The sequence below is a fragment of the Castor canadensis genome, chromosome X (assembly GCF_047511655.1).
Source record: "Castor canadensis chromosome X, mCasCan1.hap1v2, whole genome shotgun sequence".
NCBI lineage: Eukaryota > Metazoa > Chordata > Mammalia > Rodentia > Castoridae > Castor > Castor canadensis.
The window spans coordinates 46,159,278-46,185,112 of record NC_133405.1 but is presented as its reverse complement, the minus strand read 5'-3'; the positions used below and the strand labels follow the sequence as shown (position 1 = coordinate 46,185,112).

General features: G+C 39.0%; 1 protein-coding gene across 2 annotated transcripts in view; it reads left to right on the top strand.

Moving 5' to 3' along the window:
- The window catches only part of Atg4a (autophagy related 4A cysteine peptidase), a 58,398-nt gene that overhangs the window by 21,205 nt on the left and 11,358 nt on the right, over positions 1–25,835 (top strand). For both annotated transcript variants that reach the window (XM_074063555.1, XM_074063554.1), the window contains exons 3-7: positions 9,429–9,539; positions 12,223–12,294; positions 14,333–14,431; positions 24,285–24,386; positions 24,563–24,635. In XM_074063555.1, the coding sequence (XP_073919656.1) occupies positions 9,429–9,539; positions 12,223–12,294; positions 14,333–14,431; positions 24,285–24,386; positions 24,563–24,635 (457 nt within the window). The remainder of the gene's footprint in view (positions 1–9,428; positions 9,540–12,222; positions 12,295–14,332; positions 14,432–24,284; positions 24,387–24,562; positions 24,636–25,835) is intronic.

The following is a 25,835-nucleotide window of genomic DNA, read 5'->3' as shown; positions in this document are numbered from 1 at the left end:
TGTTGTCTGGCTTCTTTTGTTTAATATGACTGAAATTCTGTTCTTTTTCGTTTTGTATCATTCCCATGTATGGTTCACTACATTCTAAAAATCCATTCCCCTGATGATGGATTTTGCATTGTTTCTAGATTTGGAATATTATCAATACAGCTGCTTTGGACATTTTTGGCCAAAGCATTTAGACATTTTGGTGGACATAAGCACTTACTTTCTTGGATGTAAGCCTAGGGGTAGAATCGCTAGAGTGTGTGCAATAAGAAAAAACATGTAAGGAAACACATATTATGAAGAGTCACAGTTGAAGTTGAAAATTGGTCTGTAAGTGTTGCAGGTCGAGATTCTTTGTCTGCCAGACATTAGAGAATATTTTTGCTTTGGTCAGTGGGCTGGGTCTTATGCTTGTGGGTAGATATTTATTTTCCTGGTGTCTGGTACATAGCGTGCACATCAGGGATGAGGAGCCATTTAATTGTAATCTCTCTTTTTTGGACAGGATCGAATTGTTTTTCCTTGAGCAACATGATTCAAATGATCATAAAATAACAGGAAAATCAAGTTTACTTTATAGAAATTTGCCTTTGGATTAATTTGGAATACAGCTTTTATTTTGAAAGTAAAGGTACATGTATAATTTTATGTAATCAAAAACTTAACTCTGGCAGATAATTTTATATTACTTCAAAGGCAAAGAATTTTTAAACATCATATGTCTGCTGGCAGCATTTACTAATGAAGTGTGATATTGAAAGGGAATGGGGAAAATTCCTGTGGTCATAATCTGAGAAAACTGGGAAAGTTCTCCAAATGAACAGTGCAGTTTCTGGAAAGGACTCTACTTCTCCTGAAGTGGTGTAATACTTAGCTTGCTAACAAAGACTTACCTTAACCCCTTCCTCTGATCTTCAGTTTATTAATAGAATTTAATTTGGTAATGAATGGCAAAAAACCTCAAGGATTTGTTTTACAGACAATGACTTGGTGCCCCATTTCTGTTCTGTGAATTAAAGAATACCTATACTTAGTTCTGGAGGCATTGGAGACACTTTGGGGGCTCCATGAAGCCTGTGTTAAGTCCAGAATTCTTTCTATGGCTGCCAAGGCTGGCATCTTTTGGCGCCAGCTGCCTTTCCATGCTAACCTTTGCCAATCCCCACATGACTTCACTATTGCAGTCTCTCTTTCTCAGTGTTTTGTACAAACTTCCTCAGCCTGGAGCACCCTTTCCCTTCCCAGTTTGCTCAGCTCTCCTTTCTGTTACTGTCATTTTCTTTCCAAGGCCTCCACTGGGCCCCACATTGGCTTAGGATGACCCTGTTCTGTGCTCCCTTAGTCCCTTGTGGAGACAATGTAACATACCAAACTTAACCCTACCCTTTTCTCCCTCTTCCCATTAGACATGGAATTGCTAAGATATGTTGTTGTCCCCAGGGCTTAGCATAAGGCTGGCCACACTAGCATAAGGTACTCAGTAAAGGATTGTGACCTTGACATTTGGATGAACATATCAACCAGCTTTGAGATTTTTTCCCTGTGCCCATTCATTCAATAAACATTTGATGGACCTTGGGTTCCTTGGGCAAGGAACTATGACCAGAGCTATAGACCCAGGATACAGAGATAGTCACATCATACACTGAGTCTTGAAGAAGTAATTCAATAGCAGAAATGACATCTTTGCAAATAGCAATAAAGGTACAAAGGGCTAAAACAGTACAAATGAAAGTGCAAAGGGTTCAGTGCCATAAAGGAAATATAAAGGACAATGGATCTGAAAGAAGGAGCTTTTCCCAACTTCTTGTTGGAAAAATTGAAGAAAAAGTATTCTTCAAAAAAGTAGAAGTTGAAATAAGAATTAAGGGTAAGTAGGATAAGCATAAACAAAGATAAGAATCTCCAATGTATCATGTGGGTTATTTTGGCTGAAAAGAACAGATGTCATGAAGGATTAATAAGCAGTAGGGAACAACTGGAAATGAAGGAAATGGCCTTAAGTGGAGAGACCCTTAAATGCCAAGGTGATGAATTCCTACTTGAATCCTGTCAGGTGGAACAGTCTTGGAAGACGATGAAAGGTTTTTTAGCAGTTTAGTGACACTAGTAGAGTGATCCCTTTAAAATTAATCTGGCAATGACATATCTTAGTATTTGTTAGTAAATCAATACTAAGAAATTAATTATAAAACCTATAGTTTTACTAAATAGTGTAGAAAAACTCCAAATCCTTTTGCTCCTTGACCTTTTTGCACCAGCTTTTTTCCACTAGAAATCTAGATGAGGTAACAGATACTATGATCAATTAGTTCTGAGAAATGAAAATTAAAATTGAAAGGGGAAAGAAAAACTACCAAGACAAAAATACCCTATAAAAATGCATAGATATATAAAGTGTTGTTTGCTTAGGAATTGTGTCCAAAACTTTGCCTTTAGCTGTCTGGAAAAATCTGGACACAGTATATGAATTATACTGTTAATATTCATTCCTTTGGGGGTAGTTTTAGATAACTTGCGGTTAAATTTAACTATACTCTTCTAACCTCAGACTGTCTACTATTACTCCCCCTATAAACAGTGGGTATTGCATTGTCAGTTTGCTTTATTGTATGTTATATAACTGGAGCATCTGGTTTCTTGCCACCTTAGGCCAGGCCTTCAATGCTTTAGGCCTGAATTATTGCAGCAACTTTCTCATTGGTTTCCTTGTCTCTAGTGCCTTGAATCCAGATTTCATTATAACAGCAATATAGTGGAAATACTGTGTACACATATATGTAAATGGACAAATGATGCCTTTTAAAACTACTCAAGGAATGTGGGAGAGGGGGATAAAGGAGAATGATGAGAGGGGTGAATTCAAGTATGATATATTTGATATATTGTAAGAACTTTTGTAAATGCCCCAATGTACCTCCATCCAGCACAATAATAAATAATAACAGCAATATATAGTGGGAAGACTACTGGATGGAGAGTAAGATTAACTCGTTTGAATCCTGGTTATACTGTTCACTAGCTATATAATCTTGGGCAGTCATATCACCTCTCCTGAAACTATTCCCTTAACTTTAAAATGGAAATAATGGCCCCTGATCTGCCTATCTCAAGGGGCTGTCTCCAGAATTATATGAAAATGTTTTGAAAATTGTCAATGGCTTAACTAAGAGTTGATTCTCCAGTGGCTGACTTTGTACTCCACAGTCCAGTGCTGTGCCACCTCTCTAATATCTTTTTCCAGTATTCCCCAGAATTTACCCCCCTGTCCAATGCATAATACTTAATGATGTTCCACTCATCTGGAGTATTCTCTCCTCTGTCTCTGCTTATCAACTTCAAGCAATAATTTAAATACCAGTTTAAATATGCTTTCATCCTCAAAATTTTCCCTGATGACGCCAATGCTCATTGATGCTCCTCTTTCTGAATTTTGAAAGCATTTAGTTATTGTCAACCCTTGCCTGTGCATCATCTTTTATTTTTAACTTTTTATTTTACATAAGGACCATACCTTAACTAGATTCTTATTTTATGATGTTTATCTGGTTCACTTAACATTTGGTTAATGTTTACAGGGATTTTTCCCTCAGTATTCCTCATAGAACCAAGTTCAGAACTTAATAAATGATTGTTGATTCATTTGCTTAGAAATCCACATACAGACTCTCTTAAGAGAGAGACAAGTGAACCCATCTTCTCTTCCCAGGTCTTGGGGTACTCCTCCAAACAGCTCACCCTACCCCTACTTCCCACAGAACCACAGAAAAGTCCTTAGACTAGAACTGCTTAGTAGAACTTTCTGAAATGATGAAACTGTTCTGTTATCTGTATTGTTCAATATGGTAGCCATTAGCCACAGGTGGGTATTGAGTGATTGAAATGTGGCAAGTGCTATAGGAACTGATCTCTCTCTCTCCTCTTTCCCTCTCTCTCCTCTCCTTTCTTCCTTCCTCCTTTCTTTCTTCTCTCTCTCTTTCTTTCTTTCCTTTTCCCTTCCTCTCCTCCCTTTACCCTACCCCACACTCAGTTGTTTGCCTAATCCTTTTCATCAACCAGGAATTTCTTCCCTTCCCTTACTCCTATGTTATTGCCATAAATGCTCAGCCCTGACGCCACCTTTTCTAGGTTGGAGCAGGCCCATTCGCCGCCCCCCAGTTGGATTTGTTTTCTTTCCTCTCCCTTCTTTGTCTTCCTGTTCTTAGTTGTTTCCAGAACTGTCTTCCCCACTAAAATTAAATCTTTTGGAGGATGTAGGCTGTATCTCATTGATGTTTTATCCTCCTTGCTTAGCACATAGTAGGTACTATGTACAGTTTATGAAATGAAATATGGATAAATATTCAGCAATTACCATATTTATTCCCTGATGGTTGTTTTCTTATGTTTCTGAAGATATGACCTGACAGCATGTTAAATATGACATACTGCTGAAAAAGCTGTCTTGGAACCAGCAGTGACCTGGCATGCTGTTAGAATGGGTAACCTATAAGGAAGTTAAACTATGCCTCAAGCCCCTACTGGCCTTTGACTTTTGACTCCATTTAGAGAGTTTCTTTAGCACAGGCTTTACAGAATCTAGGAACCTTTGTTAAGCTCTAGCAAAAAAAATGTTTTTCAAAATGATTTTCTCATTTACTTGCAATTTTCCAAAATAACCCTTAGAAATGTAGTCAATCACTGAAAAAAAAGTAAGACATCAGCAGAAATGGCACAGCAAGGACCTCTGAAAATTCTCTTCATGATAGCAATGAAAAAACTTGCAACACTTGTCAGAATCAACTTTTTTTCGAAACTCTGGAAATGAAGTAAAGGCTTTATTCAAGAAAACTGGCTACATGTTGGCAATAAGTGTGAACTTTGTGGTGGGTTTTTTTTTGTTTTTGTTTTTGTTTTTGCTGTGCTCCCATCTTTTGTTCCACTGCACTGCTGTAGCCTTCTAAATCAACAGCTTGCCAAGGAAGCCAACAGCCTGACAGCCACTGGAGGAGGTACAAGAGGGTTGAAGCTCCTTTAAAACTTCATCTGTAGACAGCTGTCATTATTTGATCTGTCTGGAAGTTACTTGGAAGACCCCACTTACAAGAGTATTTATTTAACCTGACTCAGGACTGCAGAAAGCCTTCTACTCAGGGTGTTCTTTTGAAAACCATTAAAGGCAATAAATTAACTTCTCAGCTGCCTGAAGCAGTAGAAAACATTTCTGGCTAACCAGAAAGCTTCAAAGGAAAAGCTAGGGAATAAGATTCCTTGAGACTATGAAAAACTTGGGCATATTCCTGGAAATCTAGAAGACCATATGTACACATAGGACTGTGTTCATTCCTAGGGTTTGCACATGCTCAGGAAAGACCTGAATAGATCTTAAGCTCTCATTCTGGATGATGTCGAGGTTTACGCAAGCATTAAGTAGAGGCCAGAGTTATCTACTGCCTGACTGGGTGCTAAAGACATGCCCCGACATGTACACAGAGCCCCTTGGCCAAGGTTGAGAGACTTTTTAGTTCCAGGAATTAAACAAAATCTAGGTCCAGTTATTAGCTAGCTACTAACATAACCCAGCAGAGACTTCAGTACAATAACTATTATTATATTAAAGTAAAATAGAACAGTGGGAAGCTTGTCCCTCAGACCTTGTAGCAGCTAATTCTTGGCCCACCAAGCTGCATATTTGTAGCTCTCTCTTTATAGTTCCCATCTCTTTAAATAGGCTGAAAGAGCATGTTGATCACTGGTTTGTGTTGGAAATGAAAAGCGATTGTGTCAGAAATTATTTTCTTTTTTTAAATTGGCATATATTAGTTGTATGAAGTAAGGAGTTCCATTATGATATTTCCATACATGCATATAATGTACTTTGATCATATTTACTCCTCTATTACTCTTTCTATTCCCTTCTCTTATACCCCCTTTTAAATTTTATATAGACTTCCTTATGACCTTTTCATATACACACATAATGTACTTTGATCATATTCTCCCCCCACCCTCTCTTTTCCGCTTCCCACCTCTTTCTGGTTCCCCCCCTACCAAATAGTCTTCTGTGGAAATACTAGATTTTCAACCACTTCTCAGATTGCTTCATTATCTATGAGTTCTCCTTGTAAAGGACCTATTTTTCTTTCTTCCCTAGGACCCCATATATATAAAATCTCCCCATGCCACTTTTCTTTGCTTCTGTTAATCACATCTTCTGTTCTGGCTTTCATTTATTCCATATATGTAGCTTTGACTAAGAGCTGGCTATGGCCAGACACACCAGATTCCCAGAGTCTGTCTTCTAAGATAAGAATCAAGAAGAATAGAAATCACAATGACCTTATTGCTGGCCTAACTAGGCCTGAGTGTGGAGGGTGAAGAGCCAGAGTCAAATTCTTTGGCTACCATTTTGCTCAGAGTCATCCCAAATGAAGCAGGGCATTTGTCACAGGCTTTAAAGGGCTATACTTATTTGACCAGATAGCTGGGCAATGACTCACTGAGACAGGGTTGGTGATAGAGAAATAGTTTTTTTTTTGGCCAGTACTAAAAAAAGACCTACAACTTATATGCATACATGCTGTACATCGAGCCAATGCCACCCTTCCTCACCCCCACAAGGGTGCCAAAGAGGCTGTCCTTTTTGTACACTCTGTTCAAGCTGCTTGGTTTTTTTCTGTTTCTTTCTTGGCTACACTGGATATTCATTTCCACATAATTTCTCCTGCCTGTGAGACATAGAGGGTGGGGTGGAGAGGTACACAGTGTGATTGCCCCAACTCTGTTCACCACATCCTGGGGATGACCTGACATGGATGATCATTTTTAGCCTGGTATTTCCTGAGTGAGGGCCAGGGGCTGAGGCCAGCAGCAGAGAGGATAAGAGGGCACAGGTTCACTGGCAGATTTGTAGTGATGACTAGGGAATGAGATGGCTGTTTCATTACTAACCTCTTTAGGTTTGAAACTCTTCAGAAACTGTAATCTTAATAATTAAAACACACTACAGAGAAAGACTACTCAAATTCCTGAAAGACTGGAATCTATAATATACTTCTAGCAAGACAGTACCTCTGGTTAGCTATGTTTCTAAAAGTGCTTGTAGAGATTATAACTTCAACTTCCAACAAAGTATTTTAAGCAGATGAACCTGTTTTCATGATCAGAAAAGACTGGTTTTTATTTAGGAACATTTATTTCTATGAAGACAGCACGTTCCTCCCTTAGAAAATAAAAACAAAACGATTTGTCCTTTTGAATGTGTAAAACATGTTCCACAGTGCCATTTGCACAGGAAACTACCCCCATAGGATATTTAGAACTACATGCCAGGGAACATCTCCAAAAGCGGAAAGAAGGTATGTGTTGGGTATCTTAGCTTTGAACTTGACATACTTTGGCTCATACAAATGGCACCATAAACTGTGAAATATAGTATCATTTTAATTTTTCTGGTTACTGATTAATAGGTTTTTGTGGACTGGTTTAGAAACACATTTACTGCCTGCAATATTATTTCTTCAGAAAATTACTTAAAAAGAATTTGGAAGTAGAATCCTTTCATGAGTCAGTCTTGAGCCTTTTAGCAGACATGTTCCTCATAGGTGACACAAAAGGGAATTTGAATTTGAATTCCTCTTATCTTGCATGGTCATAAGTTCTGAAAGTGCAGCCTGTGAGCTAATAAGGTTTACTTTTATTTTATTTGGTTCTTTTATCTTGAGAGAGAACCACAATTGCATGACATAGGAAAAACCAAACTGATTTTGCTACTTTCACATTCAGCAGTTCTGACACCAGATGTATAGGGGGGTTCCCAAAAAACCAAGCAGTTCTCCATCAGGCACCAATGTGTGCCCTATGATTTAATTTAATTCTTATACTATCTATCTGGAGTTAGAGCCAAGTCCTGTAGATTAAGGTAAGGGCTCAGTCCCACCAGACTGTTCTACATTTCACATGCCAGTCATAAGTCCTATGTTGTGACCAGTGCTCTGACCAGCTGCCTGTAAATTGGGTTTACTATGCTCCCTCCTGGGGTTCAATAATTCTTCAGCATGGCTCACAGAACACAAGGAAACCCTTTAGTTATGTTTATCCATTTGGTATAAAGGATATTACAAAGGATGCAGGTGAACAACTGGATGGTAGAAAAGTAGAGGGTGAGGTATGTGGGGAGGGGCTCTTTGCTCTCTCCAGGCACAACACCCTCCATGTACTTTGAAATCTTCAGCACCCAGAAGCTGTCCAAACAACAGAGTTCAGGAATTTTATGGAGGCTTCCTTATGTAGTCATGATCTATTTTTGACTCAATCTTCAGGCTCTCCCCCGTTCCTGGGAATGAGGATGGGGGTGGAGGAGATGCTTCCACATTTCTAATCATTGCTTGGCCTTTCTGACTGATCAGCCCCCATCCTAGAGCCCACCAAGAATTGCCTTATTAGAACAAAAGATCCTCTTATCGCTCAGGAAATTCCAAAGGATTAGGAGTTCTGTGTCTGGAACTGGGGTCAAAGAGCATCCCTAGTGCTCAGGAAATTACAAGGGTTTTAGCAGCTCTGTGCCAGAAAACAGGTATGGAGAACAAATACATATTTCTTTTTAAATTTTTTTATAGTTGTGCTGGGGGTACATTGTGGCATTTAGAAAAGTTCTTAAAATATATCAAATATATTATACTTGAATTCACCCCCTCCATCATTCGCCTTTATCCCCCTCCCCCCATTCCTGGAATAGTTTCAACAGATCTCGTTTTCCATTTACATACATGTGTACACAGTATTTGCACCATATTCACCCTCCCACACCCTTTCCCCACCTCCTCACCCCTCCTACTAGTATCAACAAATAAATATTTCTTAATATGTAACATTACAATCATAGTCTGTGAATCCCAAGAACAAATTATATGTATTATCAGTCTCAAGAGCCTTCTCTGTAGAAGCCATATGTGAATAAAATGGCAAATAAAAATACTATAAAAATATCAGCTACGATATTACCATTTTCACAGGTTGATCACAGCCTCTTCCAAGCCTCTAACTGCTAGAATCCTCATTATTCAAACCTTGCAATACTCTCTGTGATGTGGGCAGGAGTCAGGTATACAGGTATTATTGTCTTACCTTCATACACTCCTGCTAAGAGAAGCTAGATAGTGGTTATTGACAAAGAAAGTCCTGTAGGGGTAAAAGGTTTGAAAGTAACTGTGGGTAAATTATTTTTTGCAGAGATGGTTTTAAAGGGGACCATGAGAAAGAGAAGGTCAAAAGAAATGTAAAGTGAAAATCTTTCTACTAAAGGGTTTTCAGAACTTTTGTCTTTTTTCCTTAAGGGAAAGGATTTGCTTCTATTAGATTCAAGCTGATGACCTTTTACCTTCAGGGCAAAGGTTATCATAAGCAAACCATAGAAGTAAGACCCTTTTATTAAATTTTGCTTATGTTTCTTTCATTTTCAGTTTTGTCCAAGTATGAAAACCAGATTACTATTTTCACTGACTACCTAGAAGAATTTCCAGATTCAGATGAGTTGGTATGGATCCTGGGGAAGAAGCATCTCCTTAAAACAGGTAAGATTAAGATTTGGCAGCACTGGTCTGTGAGAACCTGGCTGAGGTAGGCACTTGAGGTTAAGGTCCTATCCTCTTTTTCCTTCCTTCCTTCGTTCGTTCCTTCGTTCCTTCGTTCCTTCCTTCCTTCCTTTCTGTTTTTTTTTCAGTACTGAGATATGAACTCAGGGCCGTGTGCTTGCTAGGCAAGCACTGTAACACTTGAGCCACATCTCAGCTCTTTAAAAAATATATTCTTCAGGTAAGGTCTTGCACTTTTTTCCCAGGCCAAATTCAGACTGTGATCCTTCTACATGCACCTCCCACATAGCTGGGCACCATCATGACGTCTTTTTTTCCTTTTTGGAATGACAGAGCATTGCCATAATCAGTGTTGATCCTACTTTGAGTTAGTTTAAGCCTTAGGCCCCTTGCTTGCTGCGTAGGTCCCTCCCTAGGCCCTAGCAACATATTCAAATGATTATAGGTTTTTGTTCAATTTGTAATGGTAATGTATTTTTATTCTTTTCCTTAAAGGAGAACCCCCAAATTCTAGGAGCTGTGAGTCTCAAAAACTTGGACCCACTTCTGGTATCACTAGACAGTATCTAATCTTTGGTTACATATTTCTCATTTCTTTCATATCCTTGTCCATATAGATAAAATATAGAGGGACTTCTAAATGAGCCATGGCTGTCAGAAACAATACCAGACATGAGAAATCTTATGTTTTAGTTCTTTTTCTGGTGACAGCACAGTTTCAGTTTATTTTGGGTTTGTATAGAACTTTTAGCCACTGCAGCTGGATGGAAAGAAGGCTTCAATTTTTCTACTTCATCATTATATTCTTATAGATTAGGAAAGACCTTTTACCCTTCAACTGCTAATGACCCAGCACCCAGCTAAAGCTTTAGCTTGGAAACAGTCAGTTCTGAGATTGGTGTCTTTCTGAGGAGAAATCCTCATCAGAGGCAATATCAGGGAGTAAGGAATAGGAAGAAACTGATCAAAAGGTGGAGAGGAAGTTAGTTCTTTCTCCCTCCTCCTATGTCTGGCTTCATTATTTTGATTGGAGAACTATGAACAGTGAACAGCTAGTAGTTGAGAGACCTTGTGTATTCAGACTCTTCTCCTAACTCAGGTAAGTCACTTTCTTTTTTTGGATCTTAACTTCCTTCCATAGTACTTAAAACAAGGGGAATTGGAGAGAATCTCTTCTAGTTCTACTCTCCAGACAGCACAAGTCCCTAGGTTGCCAAAAACGTTCAAATACTAAGTTGAGAAATGCCTTTCAAAGTGAAATTATGTGGAGTTATAAATTTTTTTGGTGACTTAAAATGTTTACATGACTTTCCCACCATAAAGCCAAGCTGGAAGGCTTTGGGACTGCAGAGGCAGGAGTGAGCAGTGTGAACAATTGAGAGATCAGATATATAATAACTAACATTTGACATAGATTGACTGCATACTGGGAACCATCTAAATGTTTTACATGCATTATTTTGTTGAATACTTACAACTCAATGCAGTAGTTCTTCTTCTTCTTTTGCAGGGAAACTGAAGCTCAAAAAGGTTAAGTAATAAGACCATACAGCTGATAAGTAGCAGAGTCAGGGTTCAAACCCAGGCAGAGTATGACTCTAGAAAACTTACTTGCTTTTTTGGAGACTCACTATATAGGCCAGACTGGCCTCAAACTTGTGATCCTACTGCCTCAGCCTCCAAAGTGCTGTTTTATAGGCATGTGCCAGCATGCCTGATAGAATTCTTACTCTTAACCACTATACATCTACTTCCCAAAATGCGCTATTGCACTGCAGGCATTAAGGGGAAGGAAAATCCATACAGCTCAACTTTCTGATTTGTTCATAGGAAAAGGAGGAGAAACATAGAAACTATTGACTAAAATTGAATTTCCTTTTCTTTTTTTTTAAGTGCAAGGACTGTATGTTCTATATAGAATACAAATATGGATGTGTTGTTGAGAAGAGGGAGAGAGATGACTAGGAAAGACAAAAGCACATCTAGGTGGAAGTGAAGAAACCATATTTGTGGCCATCAAAAGTAAATTTGGATCATAAAATGCTCAAGAAAGCATGCTTTGAAAAAAGACACATTTATGATGCTATATATCCACTTATATAACAAATTCCAGTTATACTATGTACTATGGATAAATTTTTTACACAATTTGCTTAGCAGGAGCATCCTTTTGAGTTAACTGTGTGTACTTACATGTGTACATGGATGCATATATACACACCACAAACCCACAAACCCCTAGTTTTAGATTACAGACAATGGGTACTGATGAGAGATCTAATCCACTATCATCATTTAGACTGGGGATGATTGCCTTATTTGTGGGTTCTCTAGGATCCTTGTATTTCCTATTTCTTATCTTTTGGCCATGAGCCAAGTGTAAGTACCTGCCATGGCCCTGGAGATCAATGAGAAGAAGGAGGCAGGAATTACCCAAAATCATTGTATCAACCAGTAGAGTAGCTCTGGTCAAAATTGAGGTGAGGGGAAATACTGAAATTATTTAACTAAAATGAGATTGGGTTTCCTATGAATTTCACTATCCCTACAACAATGAAATTGACTGGTTACTTAAAAATAAGTTTGCTGCTGGCTTAGAAGTTAAAAAGGACATATTAGATGGGATATGGTGATTTAATTTTAATTTCATATTTAATTACAGAAAAAGCTAAGCTGTTGTCTGATATAAGTGCTCGCCTATGGTTTACATACAGAAGGAAATTTTCACCAATTGGTAGGTATATCATTTGTTGTACTGTGCTTTCTTCCTTGTAGATAGCTTGCCTGAGGTTGTCAGTGACCTCACAAAAACCTTAGAATTAACAGTTCACTATGGCAAAGAATTTAATTTAGGGGAGTAGGTGAGTCTTACACTTCATTCAAAAGTTTCATTGCTGAAGTACCCCATCACATATGTTTCCATGGTGTTGACATGTTATGCCACTATACTTTGGACCTACCTCCATGTGTTCAGGCACCAGATGGTATTAGTTTGACTTTTGAGGGTAGGGAAAAAAATGAAATGAAGTTTTAATTTGGGTATTACAAATTAAATTATTAAATTAAAATATGCCACTTTGTGGAAGTACTTGATTACTAAAGAAAATTGTGCCTTGAAGGAAAGAAAATAATTCCCTTGATTTTTTTTTCTTATGAAATGAAAACACCTTGACATTGGGAGATGAATTATGATAGTCTTCCTTAAAACTAATTCTAGTGTTTTACTAAACTCATATCTTAGGACACTTCCATAAGCTATGTGAATGTTACTTCTAGAGAGACTTGTAAAATGTTTGCAATTGGGGTGGCCATTTCCTAGTATCATGACCCTCTAAGAAAAGGGCCTACAAACACTGCAAGGTGTTTTCTAAGAGGAAACCTGTCTAACCAATTTTGATGTAATTGTAGTGAAATCAGCCTTTCTGTGAAGGGCTAAAAATGAAGTCCACATAGACATTTTCTTTGCTCTTCAAAAGAAAGTACCCTAAGCAGTAACACAAAAGAACAATCTTTAGTACCCAGTGGTTCTAAGCTCTGAATGCTCTCTGGATGAGGAGTTCTTTGCAAGGCCAGAAAACATTTCCAATTCAACTCTAACAACATATTGGCAACAGATGATCTTTTCTTTACATGGGCATCATGACACCTTTTCCACACCCATTTGACCTATGGTATCAGCATTAGAAAGAGGCAGAGGGCTCCCCTTCCAGTGCATAAATGTGCTCACTCATCCCTATCTTTCTCCTCCCTATCTTCTTCAGTCCCCACAACAAAAGGAAAGGGGCAGCTACCTTGGTCACCTGTCATGCAAGAGTGATCACCCCCTTTAAAGTTAGTCTTCTGAGATCATGCTTATAGCATACTTTTCCACTTCCATATTGAGAAAGGAAAACAATGAAAGTAAAATGTCCCCTCTGCCATCCAAGCTATCTGATTTCATTGGTCCCTTAGAAAAGGATATTAATAGAGCTCATTCTGGGCATGTACATGGGATTTTCTTTTTATCAAGTATCCTTAAAACGGAACCTGTGGTTTTATTTCATTTAGGTATTTCATATGGTATCCATACTTATAATATCAAGTATTCTGTGTAGGTTCTAGAACACATTTCACACATATTCCCTTGTTTAATTCTTATAACACCCACTGAGAATAAGCAAAGTATGTGTTTTATCCCCAGTCTATAAATAAGAGTTGGATTGTGTAACTAGGTACTGCTGTTCTGATCACTATTCTAGGGCTCTTACTTTACATTGTCCTTGTTGTTCAGAACTTCATAGTATATATTTAGAAGAGTCAGGAGCCTTCCAAGTCTCTTTGACTATTTCGATGGCTACCTTTGGTAATATCTGTTCTTTAACCAAGGTAAGACTGGCTTCCCTGAAATTTTCAGGGCCATGCAGGTGAGCTGTGCAAGGCAAGATTTGGTCCACCAAGAGATGACGTGGAATGGACTAAGAGTTGATAGTCATCTATCTAAATTGCACGCATACCTGGAAGTCTCTGAGCAGAAAACCTAAGGGGCAGGCTTAGTTCATTTGTTTGTTAGGTCTTTAGCTGTAGAACCCATTTTGGTTGATTTAGCATTGTCCTTGTAATTTCCAACATTATACCCAAACCCTGTTTGATCTCTGAGTATTTCTCTTGCCTCCCTTTCCAGAGTATACATATGTATTTATTTGCCTGTCTGTGTTAACCCTAAATATGCTGATTTCTTCAGCAAAGAGAAATTTTAAGGAACTCATATTCGTGCCCATCCATTTTTCCAACAGGAGGAACGGGCCCTTCATCAGATGCTGGCTGGGGATGTATGCTGCGCTGTGGACAGATGATGCTGGCTCAAGCCCTTATCTGTAGACACTTGGGAAGGGGTGAGTTCCATTTGTTCTATAAATGGCTCCAGAGGTCTCTGCAGTGTCACTTGCTGCTGTTGGTTTAGCATTAATGCAGGCCCTGAGATGTTCTGTATAAGCTCTGTATAGGTGGTAAGGCTGCCAAGTCAACAAAGCCCCTCTTAAGAAGGAAACAGCCGGTATTTCCTTGTGACTCACCAGGCCAGAGAGTTATTTTCCTGGGACAGAACTGAACATTGAGGCAGGTGTGTCATTTACAGTTTCCATCTTTGCTTTTGTTTGAGTCCTTAAAAATGACAGATAACAAAGGGAGCAGGAAGCAGGGTGTGGTGATAAGTTAATTTCTTGAGCTCACTTAAAGTACCCATCTGGTGAAGGATGTAAGTGACCTAAAGGAAGTGCCTAATGAAGGAGCTAGTGCTATTTTGGTTTTGGATCACTGAGGATGTCTACTTGATGATGAAGAAATCCTTAAATTAGTTTCCTCAAGAGGCTGCTTCATTAATTAAGAACCTTCAATAATTGATTTTGGAACTCTTGAGTCTCACTTTCTTAAGATGTGCATGCTTCCCTGTGAGTATTTGGATGATCACCTTGGCTGGATGCCAGTTCAGACACTAGGGTGAAAGTTCAGTTGGGTTTGTGGAAGAGAGAGTGAAAGACTCTTTGGGTGAGGTTGGGCTGATGAACTCATTTGGCTGTTGCTGATTGAATTATGGAAATATCAGTCCCCTTTTCCCACTGTGCAGACTCAGATCCTGTGGTGGTTTTCAGAAAGGATCAGGGGAGGGCTGGGGGTGTTTTAGAGCTTGTTGCCTTCTCTTCAGGGTTTAGGGTATTCTGTACCTGCTTTCCCTGGGTACTGTTATAATTTCTATTTTACAGATGAGCAAACTGAGGCTTTATAGAAGTTAGGTGACTTGCCTACAGTCAAACAATAAGGAAGTATAGATGTGGGAATAGAATGCAAATATTCTGACTCCTCAGTGAGTTCTCTACTGTATGCATACATTCATTTTTAATGGAGCAAATGTACAGTTTTCTTAGCTTATATTAATTGTGCAAATTAATGGGTTTCATCATGACATTTCTATAGATTCATATAGTATATTTTGATCATATTACTATTACCCTTTCTCATCTGTTCCTCTCCTCCTCCTTTTCCTCTTCCACATCTCTAATAGTCTTCCTTCTATTTTCATGTACCTTTTCCCCTCCTCCATTCCACATGTGAGAGAAAACATGCCATACTTGTCTTAGTGACACTGGCTTATTTCACTTTACATGATGATTTCTAGTTCCATCCACGCTATTTAACTTTTTTCTCATTTATAAAACATTCCAATATGATTTTTCTGAAAGTAAGTTCTGTAAATGGGGAGAAAACTGGAAAAAATCCACAGTCAGCAGTCTCAATCAACATAAAAGCAAGTAGCAGGAAGAACTTGGAAATAAATCTTGTAGTTAAGATGAATTAGAATATGTAATTTTGCAAAGAAGTCTTTTGGATTGTTTTCTGTTCAGTCACTTGAAAATCGAGATGGGGTTTCTGCCTGGAAGCCAGAGGATGGGGGGGAGAGGGAGGGGGTGGGGAGGTTTAAGGGAGGGGGGGTGGGGAGAAGAGAAAAAAAAATAAAATTGAGATGGGGTGCTCACATAGCACTGTCTTCAGTAAATATTTAATAGTTATTAGCATCCAGCTAATGAGGATTTCCCCAGACCTGAACAATTTAATAGCTAATGAAAAAAGTTGGATGTAGTTCACTTTCGGAAGGATGGGCTGGATCTGAAGTTTAAGACTTTGGTTTCAGAGATACTGGAAGCCAAAGAGAACTGAAGAGTCTGGAGATAATGACCTTTTGTCTCAAATGCATTTCAGTCATTAATTCAACCTCTAAAACTTCAGGAGAAAAATTTATGACTTGGAAGCAAACAAAGCCTTGGAAATCTGTCCCGCTAGACAGATTTTCTAGACCTAAGAGAATGGGAGTAGTGCATACTGTCTGTAGCGGTGATTGTAAAACATGTTTCAGTTGTCCTCAGTAAGTTATAAGTGGCCTCTGCAGGATCTGGGGGTTGTGTCGAAGGCACAGATGGGATCCCTACAGATGTAGTGATTTGGGTTTTGGTCTTGAGGAAACCTTGAACATCTATCTGTTAGCAAGCGTATTTGCTTTTCCAAGCCCAGTGTGGATTATTTAAAAAGTACATTTTTAAAAAAGCTTCTTTAGCAGTATGTCAGAATAACATTTCCCCCATAAGACCCTTTGGCAATGCTGCCAGAACAGAAGGATAAAAGCTGTGGCAGTCTATGTGGAGACGAAACACTGTGGCATCTGGGTTTTGTATGGATATACTGCTAGGTTTTGTGGTGACCTTCCTTTCAGGGTAGCATCCCTGAAAGGCCTTTGTGATATGGTTTTTATATAATATTTATCCAGCTTCAGCCCTTGGGCTAAGGCAATTCCTTGGTCAACTTCTTGTTTGCTTTTGACTACTTTATGCTCACTGAATCTTTGAAAGTATCAGTTTCCAAATTTCTTTATCATATAAATGAAAGATATTTAGGAATGTTCTAACTTGATCATTTCTACTTTCTAGATATAGCGCCTGTGTTTTCCTTTTAATTTTAATTTTTTATTTTTTTATTTTTTTTTCATTTTTCTTTTATTATTCATATGTGCATACAAGGCTTGGTTCATTTCTCCCCCCTGCCCCCACCCCCTCCCTTACCACCCACTCCGCCCCCTCCCTCTCCCCCCCTCAATACCCAGCAGAAACTATTTTGCCCTTACTTCTAATTTTGTTGTAGAGAGAGTATAAGCAATAATAGGAAGGAACAAGGGTTTTTGCTGGTTGAGATAAGGATAGCTATACAGGGCATTGACTCACATTGATTTCCTGTGCGTGGGTGTTACCTTCTAGGTTAATTCTTTTTGATCTAACCTTTTCTCTAGTACCTGTTCCCCTTTTCCTATTGGCCTCAGTTGCTTTAAGGTACCTGCTTTAGTTTCTCTGTGTTAAGGGCAACAAATGCTAGCTAGTTTTTTAGGTGTCTTACCTATCCTCACCCCTCCCTTGTGTGCTCTCGCTTTTATCATGTGCTCATAGTCCAATCCCCTTGTTGTGTTTGCCCTCGATCTAATGTCCACATATGAGGGAGAACATACGATTTTTGGTTTTTTGAGCCAGGCTAACCTCACTCAGAATGATGTTCTCCAATTCCATCCATTTACCAGCAAATGATAACATTTCGTTCTTCTTCATGGCTGCATAAAATTCCATTGTGTATAGATACCACATTTTCTTAATCCATTCGTCAGTGGTGGGACATCTTGGCTGTTTCCATAACTTGGCTATTGTGAATAGTGCCGCAATAAACATGGATGTGCAGGTGCCTCTGGAGCAACAGTCTTTTGGGTATATCCCCAAGAGTGGTATTGCTGGATCAAATGGTAGATCGATGTCCAGCTTTTTAAGAAGCCTCCAAATTTTTTTCCAGAGTGGTTGTACTAGTCTACATTCCCACCAACAGTGTAAGAGGGTTCCTTTTACCCCGCATCCTCGCCAACACCTGTTGTTGGTGGTGTTGCTGATGATGGCTATTCTAACAGGGGTGAGGTGGAATCTTAGCGTGGTTTTAATTTGCATTTCCTTTATTGCTAGAGATGGTGAGCATTTTTTCATGTGTTTTCTGGCCATTTGAATTTCTTCTTTTGAGAAAGTTCTGTTTAGTTCACTTGCCCATTTCTTTATTGGTTCATTAGTTTTGGGAGAATTTAGTTTTTTAAGTTCCCTGTATATTGTGGTTATCAGTCCTTTGTCTGATGTATAGTTGGCAAATATTTTCTCCCACTCTGTGGGTGTTCTCTTCAGTTTAGAGACCATTTCTTTTGATGAACAGAAGCTTTTTAGTTTTATGAGGTCCCATTTATCTATGCTATCTCTTAGTTGCTGTGCTGCTGGGGTTTCATTGAGAAAGTTCTTACCTATACCTACTAACTCCAGAGTATTTCCTACTCTTTCTTGTATCAACTTAAGAGTTTGGGGTCTGATATTAAGATCCTTGATCCATTTTGAGTTAATCTTGGTATAGGGTGATATACATGGATCTAGTTTCAGTTTTTTGCAGACTGCTAACCAGTTTTCCCAGCGGTTTTTGTTGAAGAGGCTGCTATTTCTCCATCGTATATTTTTAGCTCCTTTGTCAAAGATAAGTTGCTTATAGTTGTGTGGCTTCATATCTGGATCCTCTATTCTGTTCCACTGGTCTTCATGTCTGTTTTTGTGCCAGTACTATGCTGTTTTTATTGTTATTGCTTTGTAATATAGTTTGAAGTCAGGTATTGTGATACCTCCTGCATTGTTCTTTTGACTGAGTATTGCCTTGGCTATTCGTGGCCTCTTGTGTTTCCATATAAATTTCACAGTAGATTTTTCAATCTCTTTAATGAATGTCATTGGAATTTTGATGGGAATTGCATTAAACATGTAGATTACTTTGGGGAGTATTGACATTTTTACTATGTTGATTCTACCAATCCATGAGCATGGGAGATCTCTCCACTTTCTATAGTCTTCCTCAATCTCTTTCTTCAGAAGTGTATAGTTTTCCTTGTAGAGGTCTTTCACATCTTTTGTTAGGTTTACACCTAGGTATTTGATTTTGTTTGAGGCTATTGTAAATGGAATTGTTTTCATACATTCTTTTTCCGTTTGCTCATTGTTAGTGTATAGAAATGCTACTGATTTTTCTATGTCGATTTTATATCCTGCTACCTTGCTATAGCTATTGATGATGTCTAGAAGCTTCTGAGTAGAGTTTTTTGGGTCTTTAAGGTATAGGATCATGTCGTCTGCAAATAGGGATATTTTGACAGTTTCTTTACCTATTTGTATTCCTTTTATTCCTTCTTGCCTAATTGCTCTGGCTAGGAATTCCAGTACTATGTTGAATAGGAGTGGAGATAGTGGGCATCCTTGTCTGGTTCCTGATTTTAGAGGGAATGGTTTTAATTTCTCTCCGTTAAGTATAATGCTGGCTGTAGGTTTGTCATATATAGCTTTTATAATGTTGAGGAACTTTCCTTCTATTCCTAGTTTTCTTAGAGCTTTTATCATGAAATGATGTTGGATCTTATCAAAGGCTTTTTCTGCACCTATTGAGATGATCAATTGGTTTTTGTCTTTGCTTCTGTTAATGTGGTTTATTACGTTTATTGATTTTCGTATGTTGAACCACCCCTGCATCCCTGGGATGAAGCCTACTTGGTCGTGGTGAGTAATCTTTTTGATGTGTTGCTGAATTCGGTTTGCCATTATTTTGTTGAGGATTTTTGCATCAATGTTCATTAAGGAGATTGGCCTATAGTTCTCCTTTTTGGAGGTGTCTTTGCCTGGTTTTGGGATAAGTGTAATACTGGCTTCATAAAATGTGTTTGGCAGTTTTCCTTCCCTTTCTATTTCGTGGAACAGTTTAAGGAGGGTTGGTATCAGTTCTTCTTTAAAGGTCTGATAGAATTCAGCAGAGAATCCATCAGGTCCTGGACTTTTCTTTTTGGGGATACTCTTGATTGCTGCTCCAATTTCATTGTGTGTTATAGGTCTATTCAGGTGATTAATTTCCTCTTGGTTCAGTTTTGGATGATCATATGTATCTAGAAATCTGTCCATTTCTTTTAGATTTTCAAATTTATTTGAATATAGGTTCTCAAAGTAGTCTCTGATGATTTCCTGGACTTCCATGGTGTTTGTTGTTATCTCCCCTTTTGCATTCCTAATTCTACTAATTTGGGTTTTTTCTCTCCTCATTTTAGTCAGGTTTGCCAGGGGTCTATCGATCTTGTTTATTTTTTCAAGGAACCAACTTTTTGTTTCATTAATTCTTTGTATGGTTTTTTTGGTTTCTATTTCGTTGATTTCAGCTCTTATTTTTATTATTTCTCTCCTTCTATTTGTTTTGGGATTTGCTTGTTCTTGTTTTTCTAGGAGTTTGAGATGTATCATTAGGTCATTGATTTGGGATCTTTCAATCTTTTTAATATATGCACTCATGGGTATAAACTTTCCTCTCAAGACTGCCTTAGCTGTGTCCCATAGGTTCCGGTAGATTGTGTTTTCATTTTCATTGACTTCCAGGAACTTTTTAATTTCCTCTTTTATTGCATTGATGATCCATTCTTCATTAAGTAATGAGTTATTTAGTTTCCAGCTGTTCGCATGTTTTTTGTCTTTACTTTTGTTGTTGAGTTCTACTTTTACTGCATTGTGGTCAGATAGTATGCACGGTATTATTTCTATTTTCTTATATTTGCTGAGGCTTGCTTTGTGCCCTAGGATATGATCTATTTTGGAGAAGGTTCCATGGGCTGCTGAGAAGAATGTATATTGTGTAGAGGTTGGATGAAATGTTCTGTAGACATCTACTAGGTCCACTTGATCTATTGCATATTTTAGATCTTGGATTTCTTTATTGAGTTTTTGTTTGGATGACCTATCTATTGATGATAATGGAGTGTTAAAGTCTCCCACAACCACTGTGTTGGCATTTATATATGCTTTTAGGTCTTTCAGGGTATGTTTGATGAAATTGGGTGCGTTGACATTGGGTGCATACAGATTGATGATTATTATTTCCTTTTGGTCTATTTCCCCTTTTATTAGTATGGAATGTCCTTCTTTATCTCGTTTGATCAATGTAGGTTTGAAGTCTACTTTGTCAGAGATAAGTATTGCTACTCCTGCTTGTTTTCGGGGGCCATTGGCTTGGTAAATCTTCTTCCAGCCTTTCATCCTAAGCATATGCTTATTTCTGTTGGTGAGATGAGTCTCCTGTAAGCAACAAATTGTTGGATCTTCTTTTTTAATCCATTTTGTCAAACGGTGTCTTTTGATGGGTGAATTAAGTCCATTAACATTAAGCGTTAGTACTGATAGGTATGTGGTGATTCCTGCCATTTAGTTGTCTTAGTTGTTTGAAGGTTTGATTGTGTGTACCTAACTTGATGTTACTCTCTACTGTCTTGCTTTTTCTTATCCTGTGGTTTGGTGCTGCCTGCCTTTTCATGGTTAAGTTGGGTGTCACTTTCTGTGTGCAGGATCCCTTGCAGAATCTTTTGTAATGGTGGCTTTGTGGTCACATATTGTTTTAGTTTCTGCTTATCATGGAAGACTTTTATTGCTCCATCTATTTTGAATGATAGCTTTGCTGGGTAGAGTATCCTGGGGTTGAAGTTATTTTCATTCAGTGCCCGGAAGATCTCACCCCACGCTCTTCTTGCTTTTAATGTTTCTGTTGAGAAGTCTGCTGTGATTTTGATGGGTTTACCTTTGTATGTTACTTGTTTTTTCTCTCTTACAGCCTTCAATATTCTTTCCTTAGTTTCTGAACTTGTTTTAATGATGATATGTCGTGGAGTAGTTCTATTTTGATCTGGTCTGTTTGGTGTCCTGGAGGCCTCTTGCATTTGTATGGGAATATCTTTCTCTAGATTTGGGAAATTTTCCGTTATTATTTTGTTGAATATATTACGCATTCCCTTCGCTTGCACCTCTTCTCCTTCTTCGATGCCCATGATTCTCAAGTTTGGTCTTTTGATGGAGTCAGTGAGTTCTTGCATTTTCTTTTCACAGGTCTTGAGTTGTTTAATTAATAGTTCTTCGGTTTTTCCTTTAATTACCATTTCATCTTCAAGTTCTGAGATTCTGTCTTCTGTTTGTTCTATTCTGCTGGATTGGCCTTCCGTTTTGTTTTGCAGTTCTGTTTCGTTCTTTTTTCTGAGGTTTTCCATATCCTGACTGTTTTCTTCTTTATTGTTGTCTATTTTTGTCCTGAGTTCATTTATCCATTTATTCATTGTGTTCTCTCTTTCACTTTGGTGTTTATACAGTGCTTCTATGGTTTCCTTTATTTCTTCTTTTGCTTTTTCAAATTCTCTATTTTTATTGTCTTGGAATTTCTTGAGTGTCTCCTGTACATTTTGGTTGACCCTATCCAGTATCATCTCTATAAAATTCTCATTGAGTACTTGTAGTATGTCTTCTTTTAAATTATTCTTGTGGGCTTCATTGGGTCCTTTGGCATAGTTTATCTTCATTTTGTTGGAGTCTGGATCTGAGTTTCTGTTCTCTTCATTCCCCTCTGGTTCCTGTACTAATTTTTTGCTGTGGGGAAACTGGTTTCCCTGTTTTTTCTGTCTTCCCGTCATTGTCCTTGGTGTTGTTACTGTCCCTGTACTGTGTGTAATTAAGTATTTTCTAGCTTGTAATAATAACAATGGTAATATTTAGAATGGAAGAGTGAGCTGAGATGGAAAGCAAGAAGTTAAAGAAAAGGGGAAAACAAATATGCAGACAAGAGGGAGAAACCAGAACAAGGTATCAGACAAGAGAGTTTCAAAGGTATAAACAGGGAGTGTTAGTGTACTAATCGACAGTAAGCTGAACAGACATTAGAGAGTCAGAGAGAGGATTGAAAATCAAAGATAAAAAAAATAAAAAATAAGTAAATGAAAGTAATATCTATATATAAAAATGAATTAAAATAAAATGGAAAATAGAAAATTAAAAAAAAAAAACAAAAAACTTCCAAGTTTATATGCAATGCAGTTTCAGTCTTAATAATTTGGATGTCCGTCTCAATCTCCAGTCCTGGAGTTGGTGCCTCAGATGTTGTTCTGTAGTTGTCTCATCAAAGGGGATGCATAAAGTAGAACAAAACTACACACTCACACACACACACACACACACACACACACACACACACACAAAGCCCCACCAAGTGTCCCCAGTTCAAATGCAATACAGTTTCAGTAAGTTTTTCGGCTTGCAGGTGTAATTCGGTTGTTCTCTCATCAAAGGTAGGGAGAAAAAGAAAAAAAAGCATCTGGAGACAGTTCTGAGAGTGGTATCTGCAACTGTGGCTTGCCTGCCTGCTGCTCTCAGCCTGTAGCTGGCGGTGTTATTTATGCAGATCTCTGGGGTGAGCTAGCACTCACCTGGTCCCACAGGCTTTGTTTGCTCAGAGTTCTCCTGTGCGGGAGCCTCTGCTACAGGCTTTCCCCTTTCCAAGCACTGGGAAAGGTGACACTGCCCCTGCGTTGTCAGGCCTGCGTGTTTATTTACAGTTCATGTGGGAGGTGGGTCTTCCCCCCACTCCTCTGAAGTTTTCCTCCCACTGCCACTCTCACAAGCTTTCCTGCTCCTGATTACTGGGCGGTGCTGCTGCTCCTGCCGGCTGCCATGTTTGTTTACAGTTCACGTGGGAAGTGGGTCTTTCCTCCTCCACTCTCACAAGCTTCCCCGCTCCTGGTTGCTGGGCGTGTGCCCCGCTCCCGCCAGAGCCTCTCCGGCACGCCTGGCTTGTTTATTTACAGTCCCAGGAAAGATTCCCTTCCCCCAATCTTCAGCGCTCAGGGCACCCCACCCTCTTTCCAGCGTGTCTTAACTGTTCTTATTGCTTATTACTCAGTTTCTCTTTTTTTCCCGGGGGCTATGCTGCTCTGGCCCAGGCTTGTCTGTGGGGCTACTGCAGTACCGCGAAACTCACCTGGTCCGCGTCTTCCCAAGCCGTATGGGCGCCAGCCACTGGCAGCCCCGGGGGCCCTCCTCGTTTCTCCGTTTAACGTGAAGTGGAGATTCTCTGCACCGGCTGGAGATGTGGAGGGGTCAAAGTTATGCCTTTTCTCGGTGATTATGCCTGCAAAGTGTGTCTCCAGTGTCTCTCCAAGATTTCACTATAGGAGGCTCGCTTTCTGCTTCCTACCTCTAGCCGCCATCTTGGAATTCCCCTTCCTTTTAATTTTTAGTTACAATAAGAGTACTGAGAGGTAACAAACAGAAAAATGATTTTAACCTATTTTTTCCTCAAAAGATTGGAACTGGGAGAAACAGAAAGAACAACCAAAAGAATACCAGCGGATCCTACAGTGCTTCTTAGATAGAAAAGACTGTTGCTATTCTATTCATCAAATGGGTAAGATCATAAGTTAATAGTTTAAAAGCAATTGTTTATACCTGTTTTTTTTCTCCCCCTGCCTTATATGGAGCTCCACTATGTTGTCCATCTGCTTATTTATGCAAAAAATTAGGAGTTTGTGGCTCACTGGAAGATATTTTGCTAACATGTTAATTTTTTCCACATAAAAACAGCACAAATGGGTGTAGGAGAAGGGAAGTCAATTGGCGAATGGTTTGGACCAAATACAGTTGCACAGGTGTTAAAGTAAGTAAGAGTCTGGCATCTGCCTATTCTACCATCTTCTATGCTTCCCTCCCCAGCCAACTAAACCTCTCATCAGCCTAAGTATTCTTGGAATCCCACTAAGCCACCCCTCCTACTAAGTCATCAAGTATCCTTGTCAGTTTGCTCAGACAGTTCTTTGAAATGTGACAGTGTAGCCCTCCATCTTGGTATATCAGAGTTGTATTCAGTGGTTATCAGTATATGTGGCTACCCCAGGACTCAATCAGCATTGGTTTGAGGGTCCTTTGAAGCTCACAGTTTCATTAAGTCGTGGAGGCTTAGTCAGCCTAAGCAAGAAATGGACCCCCACCCTGCATAGTATAAAAATGACATTAATTCATTCAGCATTTATGGAGTACCTTTGCTGTGTTAAGTGTGAGGTATACAGAAATAACCTGGACACAGTCCTCATCTCAAGGAACTCACCATCTATTGGAAGAAACACAAGGGAGTCTTGGAATCAGTTTGTCATCTCTTAGCAGGTTCAAGGTACCAACATGGTACTTTTGCAGTTATCCTGTTAAATTCCACAGTTCATCTCCTACCACAAGAGGCGAGGTGGACAGGTCAGAACCAACTTTTTGGAACTGAATGGGGTGAGTGGCATCAGCACCTACACCTGAAGGCCACCTTACTGTTGTCATTCTCTCCTTCCTGATATCCTGCCACTGAATGGAAACTCCTTGGGGTCAGAGAGATTGTACTTATCTTTTTCACTCAGTATAAAATTGCCTGGCACACATAAGTGCTCCCTCAGTGCTCAATGAATAAATGAAATTGGCAGCCTGAATCTGGGGCTAGATTTAGGGATCAGAAGATTTAGATCATCAGTATGTGTACTTCAGTTCCTAGGTATTATGATGCAACTGCTCTATGTGAATCACAAAAAGGGCCTTGTTTCAATTGTTAGGCAATCTTTAATTAGCTAGCATGCTTTGGAAGTATGAATGTGTCTGGATTTCCTGGAGATCCAAGGAAAACTTGTATCTTGACTTTACTTCTTGCTAACAGTGCAGCATGCTTGATACTACTTTCTTGCTTTAGTCAGAGGGTCTTGTGGGCACTACTGGTGGCTGAATGAGGAGCTGATAAGTGTGTCAGGAACCACTGTAGCAATGAGTGAGGGCAGAAAGTGTGAAAGATTAGATATCTGTGTTGAGCCTAGAACCTGACTTCAAG